The sequence below is a fragment of the Canis lupus genome, chromosome 25 (assembly GCF_048164855.1).
Source record: "Canis lupus baileyi chromosome 25, mCanLup2.hap1, whole genome shotgun sequence".
Lineage (NCBI taxonomy): Eukaryota > Metazoa > Chordata > Mammalia > Carnivora > Canidae > Canis > Canis lupus.
In genome coordinates, this window is record NC_132862.1 from 9136467 (window position 1) to 9152277 (window position 15811).

Genomic DNA, 15811 nt, shown 5'->3' on the forward strand with positions numbered 1-15811 from the left:
CGCCCTCTACCCCCGCCTGCACCAGCACAGACAGGGTGTGGTCGCAGGAGGACCTGGAGCGCGCAGTCCCTTTGGACCACGGAGGCTTAGTCCTCCGCATCAAAAATGCAAAAGAAGCCAAAGAACGACGCTAGGGTTAGAGGGAAACTCTGCTGTAATGCAGCGCGAAAGACTATTACTAACCCGAGGCTGCAGAGAAAGGACTAAAATAAAACTGAGGCAGAGTATAAAAGAATGCATTCCTGGAGACTTAAAAAGAGCCATAGGACGCATGCAAAGGGATTTCTACTTTGCAGGCACGTGAACCGCAGGTTTCCGGGATGGTGTGTCTGCAGAGCTGTGTTCAGAGAAGCTGGTGATGGATGGGTCCATTTGGACTCCCGGAAAGGGCCAGACGGTATGTTTGAAATCCTTGTTATAGTCATTGTCCTACACTTGCCATCGAAACTTTTTTATGTTTTTTCCACTAACGTAGCAGAATTATTATGATGACACTAAATTGCCTGTGCATTTTACTCTCCTGTATGTTAGAGGTTAATTGGACACCCAGGTAGTCAGGCCCAGGGTCCCCAGCAAGAAAGCAAAAAAGCCCAGATAGCCAAGACCAAATCGCACTAGCATCCTGTTTTACAGCTTAGACAAGACCACAATAGCATCCTGTCTAGCCGCCTCTGCAAAAGTGACTTTTACAAAACATCCTAAAACAGAACAATTAACTGTAAAACAGTTGTCAGTATCACAAGTTGAGGCGGGTCGTCTCCGGATGTGAGCGCAAGAGACCAGCAACATAGGAACAATAACCCAACAGGTAGACAGGTGCATGATCAAAGCCCCGATTGTCACACGTTAGCCACCAGTCCACAGAGACCCACACTGAGGATGCTCAAAATAGTTCCTGGAAAGAGCTTATAAAAACCCGTAAATGTGAACACCAAAAGGGCAACCCTCTCGGGTCCCCAACCTCCCTGGGTCCTTTGTACTATTATTGTTCAATAAACTTTACCTTGCTGCCCACTGCTCTTCGTTTGGTCTACTTCTTCATTCTTCGAAGCGGCATGACTAAGAACTGTTGGCATTAAGGGAATAAAAATCCTGAAGCACATATTCTTGTTTATTGAGTTTCCGTATGAAAAAAAGAAAACATTGAGACCAATCATAAGTGAGAAAACAACCATGAATATGCATCATTAGACATGTGGAAGTTACTTTTAAGAAAATATCCAGTATCCTAAAGAATAGAGAGAATTTTCTTTCTTTTAAATAGGCTCCACACTTAGTGCTTGAACTCACAACCCTGAGATCAAGGCCGGAACTGAGATCAAGAGTGGGATGCTTAGCTGACTGAGCCACCCAGGTGTCCAGAGAGAATTGTGTTTAATATAAAGAGAAAACAATATAGGATGGGCAGAGGGAGATAGGAGAATAAAGAAGAAGAAAAAAAATGAGGGAAAAAAAATATCGTTTTCTCTCAGTGAACTCTCCCCCAAAGCTCATAGGACTTAACTAAATTAGAAATTCCAGAGGCGTTTTAGTGACATGATCAGTTACCACAATTTTCATTTAATAAATGTGTACATAGTGATTTTTATGTGCTAGGCACAGTTCTAAATGCTTTACATTCAGTCATGTAATCCTCATTACCACTCTAGCAACTATTACCACTCTTTTACTCAGACACAGGATGATTAAATAATTAATCCAAAATCACACGTAGGATGTAAGTGGCAGAGCTGGGGTTCAAACCCAAGCATTTAAAATCTGGGCTCTTGGCCGTTTTATAAACCACCTCCAGAGACATTTCTGAATCTGTTAAAAAAAAAAAAAAAAATCACCCCCCCCCCCCAATTCTAAGCTCTCAAAGTCTCATCAACTTTCTGCCAGTTTTCTCACCAAATGGCCTAGTTTTTATGGCCTGACTTTGCTCAAAGTTAATTAGTAGTTAGAAAACTCTTGTGGTTGATTTTGTAACAGGTTTCCATGAGTCATTTGAAATTCTTTGTACATTTTAGAGTTTACACTTTTGTTGCTTGATAAATGTTGCAGAGACATTGCTGGCCTTATATGGAAAATAACTATTGCTGGAAGGAAAATGAATTATTTACTTAGGTTACCCGTGAGTCTATCATCAGTAAATTCTATTCTTTCATTCAATCTATTTTATTTCCTGTAGCTTCTCTCATGCAATTTTTTTTTTCCATCCGAGTATTATACACTTCAAACGTAATCAAGGTCATAGGCCTATGTAAGATCCACATCCTTGACCCTAAAAAGTTGTCATCTATCATGAATAGTTACTGAAATAAAATGTGCCTAATAATATGTGGCTAGGTTATTGAATTTGCAAAGCTTTTCCAAGTTGGCAGTGGTAGACCAAGTATTTTCTCCTTTATTGGCCTTCTGATTCATAACAACCTTCACCTAGGCATAGGATGCCCTTTCTCTGCCCATCCCTTAAATATTGTGCGTCTCTGGCTTTGATCCTGTCCCTTTTCTTCTCATCTTTCCTTTTAGAACTTATTCAGTTTTATAACTTTACTGTCTATTCCAACCAGGGCCAGTTTCATGAGCATTTGAACAGTTGATTTACAGAGGGCCCTGCACTGAGAAGGACTTAATGCCTGGGAGTCTTAATGTTCTGTAGTTGCAGTCTTGAAATTCTTTTTTTTGTTTGTTTGTTTAAGATTTTATTTATTAATTTTAGATGGAGAGAATGATTTGAGGGGAGAGGCAGAAGGAGAGGGAGAAGCAGACTCCCTTATAAGCAGGGAACCTGACCCAGGGCTCTAACCAAGGACCCGGGATCATGACCTGAGTTGAAGACATATGGTTAACCAACTGAGCCACCCAGGTGCCTTTACAGGTTTGAAATTCATTCTCTTTCTTTCTTTCTTTCTTTCTTTCTTTCTTTCTTTCTTTCTTTCTTTCTTTCTCTCTCTCTCTCTCTCTTCCTTTTTAAATATTTATTTATTTATTTATTTATTTATTTATTTATTTATTTATTTATTTATGAGAGACACACACACACAGAGAGAGAGAGAGAGAGGCAGAGACACAGACAGAGGGAGAAGCAGGCTCCATGCAGGGAGCCTGATGTGGGACTCGATACTGGGACTCCAGGATCATGCCCTGGGCCGAAGGCAGGCACTAAACCTCTGAGCCACCCAGGGATCCCCCAGGCTTAAAATTCTTAATAATATTATCTTTGATTTTTTCTTTTTTTCTTTTTTTCTTTTTTTTTTTTTATACATGGAGTTCAATGAGACAATGAAGTGTGCTTGGTTTTCATACAGTCCTGCCTCCCACTGCCTCTGCCTCCCTGGGATAGTTTCTCAGCCTTGCCCACGTTCCTTTTTCCCCTACCCAGAACTACTAGGACCAAGAAATCCTAGGCATAGAGAAGGTCAGGTCATGTTCATGCATCTGTGGTGTTGTGGGGTATGGCATGATGGCACCTGACTTGCCCTAGATTAGCAATGCCACAGTGCTGTCACCCAGTAGGTGACTCAGGGAGAATGAGCCTCTTGCCCATACCCTTTTATAAGGGCATCCAGACATGGAAGTTGCAATCTCTTGGAGGCAGTCCCCTTAAAGGAGTTTGGAGCCTAGAGTCCATGGGGAAGGGGAGATACCTGGCTCCACTTCCCAAGCCTCAGCCAAGGCATGATCCATCAATCCTACAAATTGGTGCAAGGGAGACCTGGCAGCTGGTGGGCCTCATGGGCTCTTTGAACAAGGAACTCTGCAAATTTTCATTTGCACTGGGCACTGCAAATTGTAAGGTTGGTCCTGACACCAAGGGCTTTATTGCCAGCCCAGATCGCTCTTCTATGTTACAAATGGTATATATGTTTGCATGCTGGCTATCTCCACTTGGCTATTTCTTAGACATTTCAAATTTAGCAGGTCCAACACTAAATTTATAATTTCTGCCCCAAACCTGTTTTCCTTAAATTTGGCAATAGTACAAACTAGTTACACAAGCCAATAATTTGAGAATCATTTTGATTCCCTCCTCTCTGTCTCATATCCTCCATGTATAATCAGTTGCTAAATATTGTTCTATCTCCTGGATATCTCAAACACATCCTGAATCCATTGCTGCATTACTGCATAATTGCATAGCATGACATTTTAGCAGAAGCCTGATGTAAGAGATAAAGACACAAAACTATCTGAAGGAATGGAGTTTTAGGCAGAAGGGAAAGCAAATGCAAAATCTGCAAGGAAAACCAGCAAAGAAGTCATTACCAACCATTTGGTAATACATTACCCAAATTCAGCAGCTTACCCACCAGTAAACGGATATCCTCTCACACAGTTCCTGTGGATCAGGAATTTGGGAGCAGGATAGTCAAGAGCTTCTGGCCTAGGTCCTCCTTTGTAGTCACAATGTTGGTCAAAGCTGGTTGGTCACAGCTGCAGTCACTTAACAGCTTAACTGGGTTCGAGATCTGCTCTTCTAAGATAGTTCACCCTCACGTGGTGCTGCTTGTCAGTAGGTACGTCATTTCTTTCCTACACAAGCCTGTCCGTAGACCACTTGAACATCCTCATGACACAATGCTGTCTTCCCTGACAATGACTAATCCAAGAGAGTGGGTGAGGTAGAAGCCATAACATCTTTTATGACCTAACCTTGGAAGTCATGCTTTGTCATTTCTGCCACTGGTTATACAGGTCAGGCAGCTCTACTCCTAATGGGAGGAACTTGTGCAAGAGCATGAACACCGGAGTCAGGAGTCACTGGGAGCCATCTTGGAGGCTGGCTGCCACATATCTCCGCTGTTGTGCTACATTATTTCTGTCGTTCTTCCTTCTTAGTTACTGCGAGCTAACTATATGCTGGCCACTTCCCTAGATGTTGAAGATTCAATAGTAAAGACAAAAAACGAAGACAGATAATGTCTCTGCCATCATGACTTTCCACCGTAGTGGATAGAGGCAAGTAAGTAAGTACCTGTCAGGAAATGAAGGGCATTGTGAGAAAAATGCAGCGGGGCAAGAGTCAGAGAGAACGATGGTTGGGAGAAGGACCTTATAATGAATGGTTGGGGGCAAACTCTGTGATAAGGTGACATTTTAGCAGAGGTCTGAAGGAAGTGAGGGAACAGAATATGTAAATCCCTGAGGAAACAGAGTTTTAAGAAGGAAATGCAGGTGCAAAAGCCTTGAGGACAAGAATGCTTAATGTCTTCAAGAAAAGCAGAGGCCATGGTGGTGACCGTAGCATAGTGACAGAGGAGGAGATGAGGGAGGGAGGAAGGGGAGTGCTGCAAGCCACTTTTAGTCATTAGAGGGACTTGGGTTTTGACCTTGAATAATGTGGAAAGTCTTTGGAAAGTTTTAACTAAACAGGTGGCATACTTATATTTTAAAAGGATCTTCCTGACTGCATTATGGAAAATAGACTAGTGTGTAGAAGAGCAAGCGTCACATCAGGGAGGCCAGCTAAGAGACTAGTTCTTTAATTCAGGCAAGGGATAATGGTCTTGAACCAGAATGGTACTGGTAGTTGTGGATTAAGGTATGTTTTGAAATCAATCTGAAGGGTGTCTGAGGTACTGGATATGAGTCTGAGGGGAAAAAAAGGAGTCCAGGAGAACTCCAAGACTTTGAGAAACTGGGGAAATGGGGTTGTTATTTTTGAGATGCGTAAGACTACAGGAGAATAAGGGGATAGGGGAGTTTGGTTTTGGTCCCATAAGATTTGAGATGAGATATTCATGTGGAGATGTCCAGCAGCCATGTGTCTGGTGCTTGGAGGAGAGATCTGTACTGGAGATAGACTTCAGATGGGCTAGGATTGGTTAGGAGGTTAATCTATGTAGAGAGATAGAGTCTGAAGAGCACCTGGGTGGCTCTGCCAGTTAAGTGTTGGACTCTTGATTTAGGCTCAGATCATGATTTCAGGTCATGAGATCAAGCCCCACGTCTGGCCGTGTGCCGGGGATGAAGCCTGTTTAAGATTCTCTCTCTCCTTTCCCCCCACCCCCGCAAAAGAGATAGGGTCTGAAAGCTGCGCTTTAGGACTCTGCCCTCCAATACCTGTGTTGAGAAAATGTAGGAAAACCAGTAAAGCAGATGGAAATGGAAGGAGTGTCCAGTGAGAAATGAGGAACAGGAAAGTGTAAAGTAAAAAGTTTTTCAAAAAAAGGAGGAAATGATATCCTGTGTCAAATTAATCTGATAATGTGACCTTGTAAATACTTCAAATTTTCCTGTAACTAAAATAGCTTTCTTTGAATATGAAGAAAATTTGCCATGGGATTTAGCAGTGGGAGGTCACAGGTGACATCAGCAGTTTCAGGGGAGTGATAGGGGACAAAATTCTGGAATGGGTTTCCTAGTGTGTTTTTTCCAACACCTCAAAGCAATGCTCCAATTCTCAGTGGACGTTGACTGGGTGTCCTACAATCAACAATTCTGACACTATCTACCAGAGATAACTTCAGATTCCACAGGTTAAGAGTTCAGTCTCACAAAACAGCCATGCCATCCCCCCATTTCAGACCCCAATCACAAATCCTGGTTGTCACCTGTGCTTCCAACCAACTAGCTATAGCTTGAAGGTTCCCACAACCCCCAACTCAGGTTTGATTAATTTGCTAGAGCAGCTCACAGATATCAGGGAAACATTTTCGTACATTTACCAGCTTATTATTAAGGAGTTTATAAAGGGTACAGATGAACAGCTGGATGAAGAGAGCAAGATCCAGAAAGTTTCTGAGCACAGGAGCTTCTGTCCCCTCGGCACTGGGGTGTACCATCCTCCCAGAATGTGCCTGTGTTCACCTGTAAGTTCACTGAGTCTTGTTTAAGAGTATTTATAGAGCTTAATCTTCAGCACCCTCCTACCCTCAGCTTAGGGACCAGTGGGTGGGGCTGAAAGTTTCAATGTTCCAGTTACTTGGTCTTTCTGATGGCCGGCTCCAGCCTGAGGTTATCTAGGGTAGGGGCACACCCTAAGTCGCTTCATTAGCATAAACCCCAAAGGGCCTCCTATCACTCAGAAAATTCCACGGGCTTAAGGAGGTTTGTACCAGGAACTAAGGACAAAGACCAGATATATTTCTTGTTATACCATAGGTTTACAGGAGAATGAAGGATGAAGAAATGGTAGAAATGACTATCAACAACTCCTTTGAGGAGCCTTGAAATTCTTTGAAACCTATGAACTCTAGAATTCTATATTCATTTCTATTTGGATTCTAATAGGCAGCTAAAATTTAACATCCAAAATCAATCTCCTGATCTTCCTCCCAAACAAACCCTGGTCTATCAATAATCTTCTCCATCTCAGATAAAGCAAAACTCCATCCTTCTGATTGCTCAGTCCTCAAAGCCTGGAGTCACGTTTGACTCCTCTCTTTCTTGTACAGTCTATATTTACTCCTTTTATGTCTGTTGAAATATATTTAGAATTAGGACCACTCCACACCACCTTCCCCCCTAACATCTCATCTGTGACATCATCCTCTCTTACTTGGATTAGTTTTCTAATTTCCTTACTTCCCACCTTTGACCCCCTATAGTCCATTCTCACTCAATACAGTAGCTAAAGTGATGTTTTTAAACTGTAAGTCAGATCATATTATTCTTTGTTCAAACTACCAGGAGCTCCCCATTTGCACTGTAGGAAAATCTAAGGTGTTTTGAAAGCTACCCTATTTAAATTGCAAAATCTTCAGAGGCACCACATATGATTGTACAAGATGTTTACACAGGTGCCTGGGTAAGGGGAGTTAAATGAAGCCTGATATCTACCTCAGGCGCTACTGCCAAGCCTCATGCTTTGGTTCAAGGTTCTGTCTGTACAAGCTTTCACATGGGTTGTCAGCAACCCTGAACACCTCTACGCATGTACTCCACTTCCTTCTTACTTTATTTTCTCCTTCTTCCCTAACTCCCTTTTACATACTACATCATTTATTTACTTACTCTCCGTATTATCTATCTTCATTAACCAAAGGATAAGCTCCATGAAAGCACTGCTTTTGTCTTTTGTTCATCACAACATTCCCAGCACAAAACAGGTTTTCAATAAATATTTATTGAAATGAATTGAAGATAGTGTAAAGGGTAGTAGATAAATGCACAAGTAGATAGAAAGGTATGTGGAGCCAATAGAGGTCATGTGGGAGAGAGAAGAGGAAACTGCTGTTGAGATGTCCTTGAGTAGATAAAAGTGATGGGCTCTTATAAACTGGAGATAATGTCTATGAAAAGCAGGATAAAATATTCTATATGCAAACCGTAGTGAAAATACAGTATTTGGATACAGATGCAGGTATATAGGTAAATGTATTGGTAGGAGCTATGGAGGCTGTGAACCCCCCCTCCATGTTTATTTTGAAATATTTTAAACATATAGAAAAGTTAAAAAAAAAATATAACAGACACCTATACACCCATCCAAACTTCAACAATTGGGAACATTTTGCTATATTTGATTTATCTGTTTGTCTTTCTGATTATATTTCATTGAACCATGTTAATGTTGCAGAACTCATAACATATCATCCCTACATAAATAACACATGCACATAGAAGAGATTTAACAATATTTCCCCCATACCAACCTATTCCATATTCAAGTCTCAGAGTCTTTAATGGTTGGGTTATTCTTTTTCTTTTTTCAAAATATTTTATTTATTTTTTCATGAGAGACACAGAGAAAGAGGCAAAGACATAGGGAGAGGGAGAAGCAGGCTCCCTGCAGGGAATCTGATGTGGGACTCAATCCCAGGACTCCAGGATCACAAGCTGAGCCAAAGGCAGACACTCAACCCTTGAGCCACCCAGGTGTCCCTATGATTGGGTTTTTCATGTAAGCACCCAATCACATTTCACAGACTGTGATTGGTTATATTCCCTGACTATTTTTCCCTATGACTTTGACTTCGACTTTTTCAAGAGAACAGCAGAGCTGTGGATGATTATTTTCCCCTAATACTGGTTTTCAAAGTCTAGTATTTCCTGTTAACTGGACATAAGTCAGAGGCTTAATTAGGTTAGAGATAAACATTTTTGCCAAGAATCTGTCATAGAAGATGCTGTGTTCTTCATGTGGCATTACAGTAAGAGGTATCCACTGACAGACTGTCCTACCATTTGATTACTAAGCTATATGATGAACGTCAAATTCTTCCATTGGGTCAGGGTTCAAACCTGGGCATTCTGACTCTAGGGTCTGTTCCTCTAAACACTTTGCTATTGTTGAGATAAATTTCTAATATGAAGCCACCCTGCCTGGGCTGCCATGTCAGCAAACCAAATTTCTGTGTTCCTGTAAATGCTCTGCTTGACCAGAAACACAGTACAGTTGACCCTTGAATAACAAAAGGGTTAGGGGTGCTGATCCCTGCCCCCTGCACTATTGAAAATCTGTGTATAACTTTTGGCTTCTCAATAACTATTAATCCAGTAACATAAACAATTGACATGATTGTATAAACATAAACATAAACATGATTGTATGTTGTATGAATTACATACTATGGTCTTATAACAAAGTAAGCTAGATGAAATATTAAGAAAATCATAAGAAAGAGAAAATACAGTTTATAGTACAGTACTATATTTATCTTAAAAAATCCACATGTGAGTAGACATTGTTTATACCTGTATTGTTCAGCCAGTCCCCAATGCCAGGCAAACTTTGGGCTCTATATTTATTTTCTCGTTCCTCCATCTTTCCAAGTAAGGTCAGATATGCAACCTAAGCCATTCATAATCTGTTTCTCCATTGCCACTTCTAATGTTCTGTAAAACTTGCTCTTGCCCAAAATCCTTTGGGAAGAGTGTTTGTAAGGCACTGTACTCCCCCCAAGCCATGAATCATTTTCCCTTGAATAAAGGCCATCAGACTCTACTAAGTTGGTTGTGTCATTTGATGCTATCTATATTCCTCTTTATGTAGGAGCACAGGCCTCATAAACGAAGAGCATATGTACAAACAAGATGAGGATTTAAATATAGGACCTTAAAAGCTGATTGCCCTCCCACTCCATGAAAATGCCTTATCAATTTGGAATCTTTAAAAAGTGCCCTTGGTATTACATAATGATAAAAGGGTCAATCCAATAAAAGGATATAATAATTATAAATAACTATGTACTCAACATGGGAGCAGTTAAATACATAAAACAAATATTAAACAGACATAAAATGAAACATTGACAGTTATAAAATAATAGTAGAGGACTTTGACACCAATCAATAGGTCATCCAGGTAGAAATTCAGTAAGAAAACAGGGGCTTTGAACAACACATTAGACCAGATAACTTAACAGATATATATAGAACATACCATTTAAAAACAGCAGAATGCACATTCTTTTCAAGGGCACATTGAATGTCCTCCGGGATAGACACATGTTAGGTCACAAAACAAATCCCAATAAATTTAAAGAGATTGAAATCATATCACACATCTTTTCTGACCACAATGGTATGAAACTAGAAATCAATCAAAAGAAAATAAAATTGGAAAAGAACACATAGAGGCAAAACAATATGCTACTTAAAGAGCCAATGGGTCAATGAGGAAATTAAAAAGTACATGAAGATAAATGAAAATGAAACACAATGGTTCCAAATCTTTCAGATGTAGCAAAAGCAGTTTCAAGAGGGACATTTATAGTGATATAGGCTTGCCTCAAGAAACAAGAAAAATCTCAAGTACTTAACTAACCTGACACCTAACAGAACCAGATAAAAAAAAGAACAAACAAAGCCCAAGATTAGTTGAAGGAAGGAAATAACAAAGGCCCGAGCAGAGATAAACAAATTAAAAAAAGAAAAACAACAACAACAAGAAAAGATCAATGGAACTGAGAGCTGGTCTTTGGAAAAATCAACAGAATTGATAAACCTTCAGCCAAACTCCTCAGAAAAGAAAGAGAAGGGACATAAATAAATAAAATCAGAAAGGAAAGAGAAGTAAAAACCAACACCACAGAAATACAAAGAATTATAAGAGAATAGTATAGAAAATTATATGCCAACAAATTGGACAACCTAGAAGAAATGGATACATTCCTAGCAAGATAAAACATTCTGAAAGTTAATCAGGAAGAAATAGAAAATCTGAAGAGAGCAATTACTAACTAGTAACAAGATTGAATTGGCAATCCAAAACCTCTTAAAACACAAAAGTCCAGAATGGATTCACAATTGCCAAACATTTTTTTTAAGCTTTATTTATTTATTTATTTTAGACAGGTTGGAGGGTCAGAGGGAGAGAACCTCAAGCAGACTCCCCACTTAGCATGGAACCTGATGCAGGGCTTGACCTCACCACCCTGAAATCAGACCTCAGCTAAAATCAAGAGTTGGACATTTAACTGACTGAATCACCCAGGTGCCCCTCTGCCAAAGATTTAATATACATTCTCTTAAATCTATTCCAAAAAATGAAAGAGGAAGGAAACCTTCCAAATTCATTCTATGAGTCCAGTATGACTCTCTTAACAAGAACAGACAAAAACATTAGAAAAGAGAAGAAAGAAAGAAAAAAGAAAGAAAGAAAGAAAGAGAAAAGAAAGAAAAGAAAACTATAGGCCAACATCCCTAATGAACATAGAACAAAATCCTCAACAAAATATTAGCAAACCAAATTCAACAATACCTGAAAAGGATCATTCACCATTATCAAATGGGTTTTATTCTTGAAATGTAAGGATGATTCAATAATTGCAAATCACTTGACAGGACACACCACATCAACAAAATGAAAGATAAAAATCACATTATCTCAATAGATGCAGAAAAAGCATTTGACAAAATTCAATTTCATTCATGATAAAAACTCTCAACAGAGTTGGTGTAGTAGAGGGAACATACCTGAATATAATAAAGACCATACATGAGAAACCTATCACTAACATCATACTCAGTGGTGAAAAACTGGAAGCTTTTCCTCTAAGATCAGGAACAACACAAGGATGTCCACTCTTGCCATTTTTATTCAAGATAGTACTGGAAGTCCTAGCCATAGCAGTCAGATGAGAAAAAGAAATAAAAGGTCCAAATTGGTAAGGGAGAGGCAAAACTGTCACTATTTGCAGATGACATGATACTATATATAGAAAGCCCTAAAGACTCCACAAAAAAAAAAAAAAAAAAAAAAAAAAACTATTAGAAGTAATTAATGAATTCAGTAAAGTTGGAGGATACAATATTAATATACAGAAGTCTGTTGCACTAATAATGAAGGGAAATTAAAAAAAAAGTTCCACTTACAATTGTGCCAAAAATAACAAAATACCTAGAAGTAAATAAACTTAACCAGGTAGGCGAAAGACCTGTACTCTGAAAAGTGTAAAACATTGATGCAAGAAATTGAAGATAACCTAAACAAATAGAAAGATATTCTATGCTCATGGATTGGAAGAATTAATATTGTTAAAATGTCTATACTACTCAAAGCAATTAAATCCCTACAGATTGAATACAATTCCTATCAAAATACCAACAGCATATTTCAAAGAACTACAACAAATAATGCTAAACTCTCTCTCAAATAAATAAATAAAATCTTTCCCTCAAAATGGGCAAAGGACATGAATAGATATTTTCCAAAAGACATATGGATGACAAAGAGACACACAAAAAGATTTTCAATATCACTAGTCATCAGGGAAATGCAAATTAAAACTTTACACCTGTAGGAATGGCTTCAAAAAGACAAAAAATAACAAATTTTGGAGATGATGTAGAGAAACAAGAACCCTAGTGTAAGGCCATTGTGGAAAACAATGCAAAAGTTCCTCAAAAATTAAAAATAGAAATACCATGTGATCCAGAAATTTCACTATTGGGTATTTACCCCCTCCCCCCCAAAACAAACAAACAAACAAACAAAACAAAAACACTAGTTCAAAAAGATATATACATCCCTGTATTTATTGAAGCATTATTTACAATAGCCAATATATGGAAGCAACCCAAGTATCCATCAATAGAATATAAAGAAGATGTGTGTATATATATCAATATTTCTATTTAAAATACTGTTTATTTGTGATTTAACATTAATTAGCATTACATCTAAGAGCACTATCGGATAACATTTATACATTTTCCACAGGACACACAGGTTCATTGGCTCATTCTTTATGCCAAAGCAAATAAATAGAGGCATTGGCAAAATATGCAAATGGTTCACCATTGCATTTAAAACATATTTATGCACATTGCATTCATTTAAGATATATATATATCTAAAAAGTAATAGAAAAGCATAGTTCACAAGTTATTGTTTCTACATATGTTTAATACAACATAAATGATATAGAGCATAAAAGATCCTCAAATACAGAATTAAGCAACCCAAAGTTTCCACTAAGAGATTAAAACGGAGTCCAGTAGCTAGTGAGATCTAGAAGGAAGTTTCCAGGCTCTGTTCCGACTTTGTGTCATCATCCACAGACAGTCAAACAGAACCAGCCCCAAACAGAATCAGCCCATTATATGTTTAATGGAATGTTACTCAGCCATAAACAGGATGGGATCTTGCCATTTCTGACAGCATGGATGGAACTAGGGGGCCTTATACTAAGTGAAATACATCAGACTGAGAAAGACAAACACCATATGATTTTACTTTTACGTGGAATCTAAAAAACAAAACAAACAAACATAAAAGTCAGAAACAGACCCATAAATACAGAGAACAAACTAACTGATGGTCTCCAGAGGGGAGGGGTAGAGGGAAAAGCAAAATGGGTGAAGGGGAGAGGGAGATACAGGCTTCCAGTCGTGGAATGGGTTAAGTCATGGAAATAAAAGGCACAGCACAGGGAATGTAGTCAGTGGTATCGTAGTAGTGTTGTGTGGTGGCAGATGGTCGCTACACCTGTGGTGGGCATAGCATAGCACAGAGTTGTTATACGCTGTGTTGTACACCTGAAACTACTGTAACATTAGGTGTCAACTATAGCTTAATAAAAATTTAAACACACACACACAAAAAAAATAAGAAAAAAAAGGAATAGGAAAGTGAGAAAAAAAAGAGACTTTCCTACTTTGTTTTCGGTTGGTTTATGAAACTCTTTTTTTAAAGATTTTATTTATTTATTCATGAGAGACACAGAGAGAGAGGCAGAGACGCAGGCAGAGGGAGAAGCAGGCTCCATGCAGGGAGCCCGACGTGGGACTCGATCCCGGGACTCCAGGATCACGCCCTGGGCCCGAAGGCAGGCGCTGAACCGCCGAGCCACCCAGGGATCCCTGGTTTATGAAATTAAGCGGAGGCCCCAGTTTTATCAATAGCTGGACTTTAATTGCTATACATGATGGAAAATGGCAAATACTCCAGAATGTCCACACGGCCAGTTCAATAGTATGGAGTCTAAGTCCTTGCTGTGGGAGGTGGGAGTGAGGGGCAGGAGCAGCATGGATTTCTATAACACAATCTCAAAGTTAGTTGGAGTTAATTTTTTTAAAGAATTTTATTTATTTATTAATGAGAGATACAGAGAGAGAGAGAGAGAGGCAGAGACACAGGCAGAGGGAGAAGCAGGCTCTCTGCAGGGAGCCTGATGTGGGACTCGATCTCGGGACCGCAGGATCACACCCTGAGCCAAAGGCAGACACTCAACTGCTGAGCCACCCAGGTGTCCCTATTTAGGGTTTAACTGCATTTTAAAAATATGTAATACTTCACAAGATGAATTATGAGGAGAAAATAACACAAGGATCCCCCTTAACAAAGAGATTAGAAATTCCTTTCTGTAACAATTAGAGAGTGATTTAGGGAATAGGACAAATCACATCAAGACATAATTGTCAATGGCACTTGATTTGCTATATAGTCTTTCATTTTCTTTTCTTTTTTTTTTTTTTTAAGATTTTATTTATTTATTCATGAGAGACACAAAGAGGCAGAGACACAGGCAGAGGGAGAAGCAGGCTCCGTGCAGGGAGCCCGACACGGGACTCGATCCAGGGTCTCCAGGATCACACCCTGGGCTGAAGGCAGCGCTAAACTGCTGCACCACCGGGGCTGCCCTAGTCTTTCATTTTCACTAGCATTTAATTTACAAATAATTTGTGAGAGAAAGTGAAATGAAATCTCCTTTTCTAGAACATTGCTAGATATTTTTATAATCAATAGGAACATATTTTTTTAATGACTATGGTCAGGTCACAGAATTATCTCAGCCCTTTGACACCATCTGTTTCATTTGCTGAGATTGTATGGCCTGTCCACAAATCTGAAAATGTTTACTATTCAGCACTTTACAGAAAAAGTTTACCAACAACTGGCTTACACTGTCCCTTCTTTAGACCTAACTTTTGAAAGGTGTATTATGCTTCTGAGGTGGAGCTGTTTCAGCAGGTTAACATTCTGCACAAATGGGTATTTATAAAGAACCACTTTTTAATTTATTTTTTTAAGATTTTATTCATTTATTCATGAGAGACAGAGAGAGGCAGAGACACAGGCAGAGGGAGAAGCAGGCTCCACGGAGGGAGCCTGATGTGAGACTCGATCCCGGGTCTCCAGGATCAGGCTCTGGGCTGAAGGCGGCGCTAAACCACTGAGCCACTCGGGCTGCCCAAGATCCACTTTTTTAGATGTTAATTTTTATTTATTATTTTCAGCAATTACAGCTTTCCCCCCCTATAGATGATCTGGGAGGAAATCACATATGACATCATAGAATTAGCAGGCTACTCCGTAGTGATGTTTTCGACAAGTGTCAATTGTCTTTTCGGTTGAGTCCAGACGGGGAACTAAGTGGTGCCCAACAATGGAGTCATGAGTCCAGCTCAACACTAAATTTTTCTCCCAAATGGGCCCCTC

General features: G+C 39.4%; 1 protein-coding gene and 1 long non-coding RNA gene across 11 annotated transcripts in view; one reads left to right on the forward strand and one right to left on the reverse strand.

Annotated features, from left to right (window-relative positions):
* ANO6 (anoctamin 6) overlaps positions 1–1091 on the reverse strand; it is a 186210-nt gene extending 185119 nt beyond the window's left edge. For both annotated transcript variants that reach the window (XM_072798241.1, XM_072798240.1), the window contains exon 1: positions 1004–1091. In XM_072798241.1, the coding sequence (XP_072654342.1) occupies positions 1004–1076 (73 nt within the window). In that variant the 5' untranslated portion in view covers positions 1077–1091. The remainder of the gene's footprint in view (positions 1–1003) is intronic.
* Positions 1–15811, forward strand: part of LOC140617227 (uncharacterized) — a 51918-nt gene that overhangs the window by 571 nt on the left and 35536 nt on the right. For 3 of the 9 annotated variants that reach the window (XR_012017444.1, XR_012017441.1, XR_012017449.1), the window contains exons 2-4: positions 297–397; positions 2702–2860; positions 4822–4945. This is a non-coding gene — a long non-coding RNA (uncharacterized lncRNA). Of the gene's footprint in view, positions 1–296; positions 398–2701; positions 2861–4821; positions 4950–15811 lie in introns of all 9 variants that reach the window. The other 6 variants (XR_012017442.1, XR_012017448.1, XR_012017443.1 and 3 more) reach the window with 5 other exon arrangements.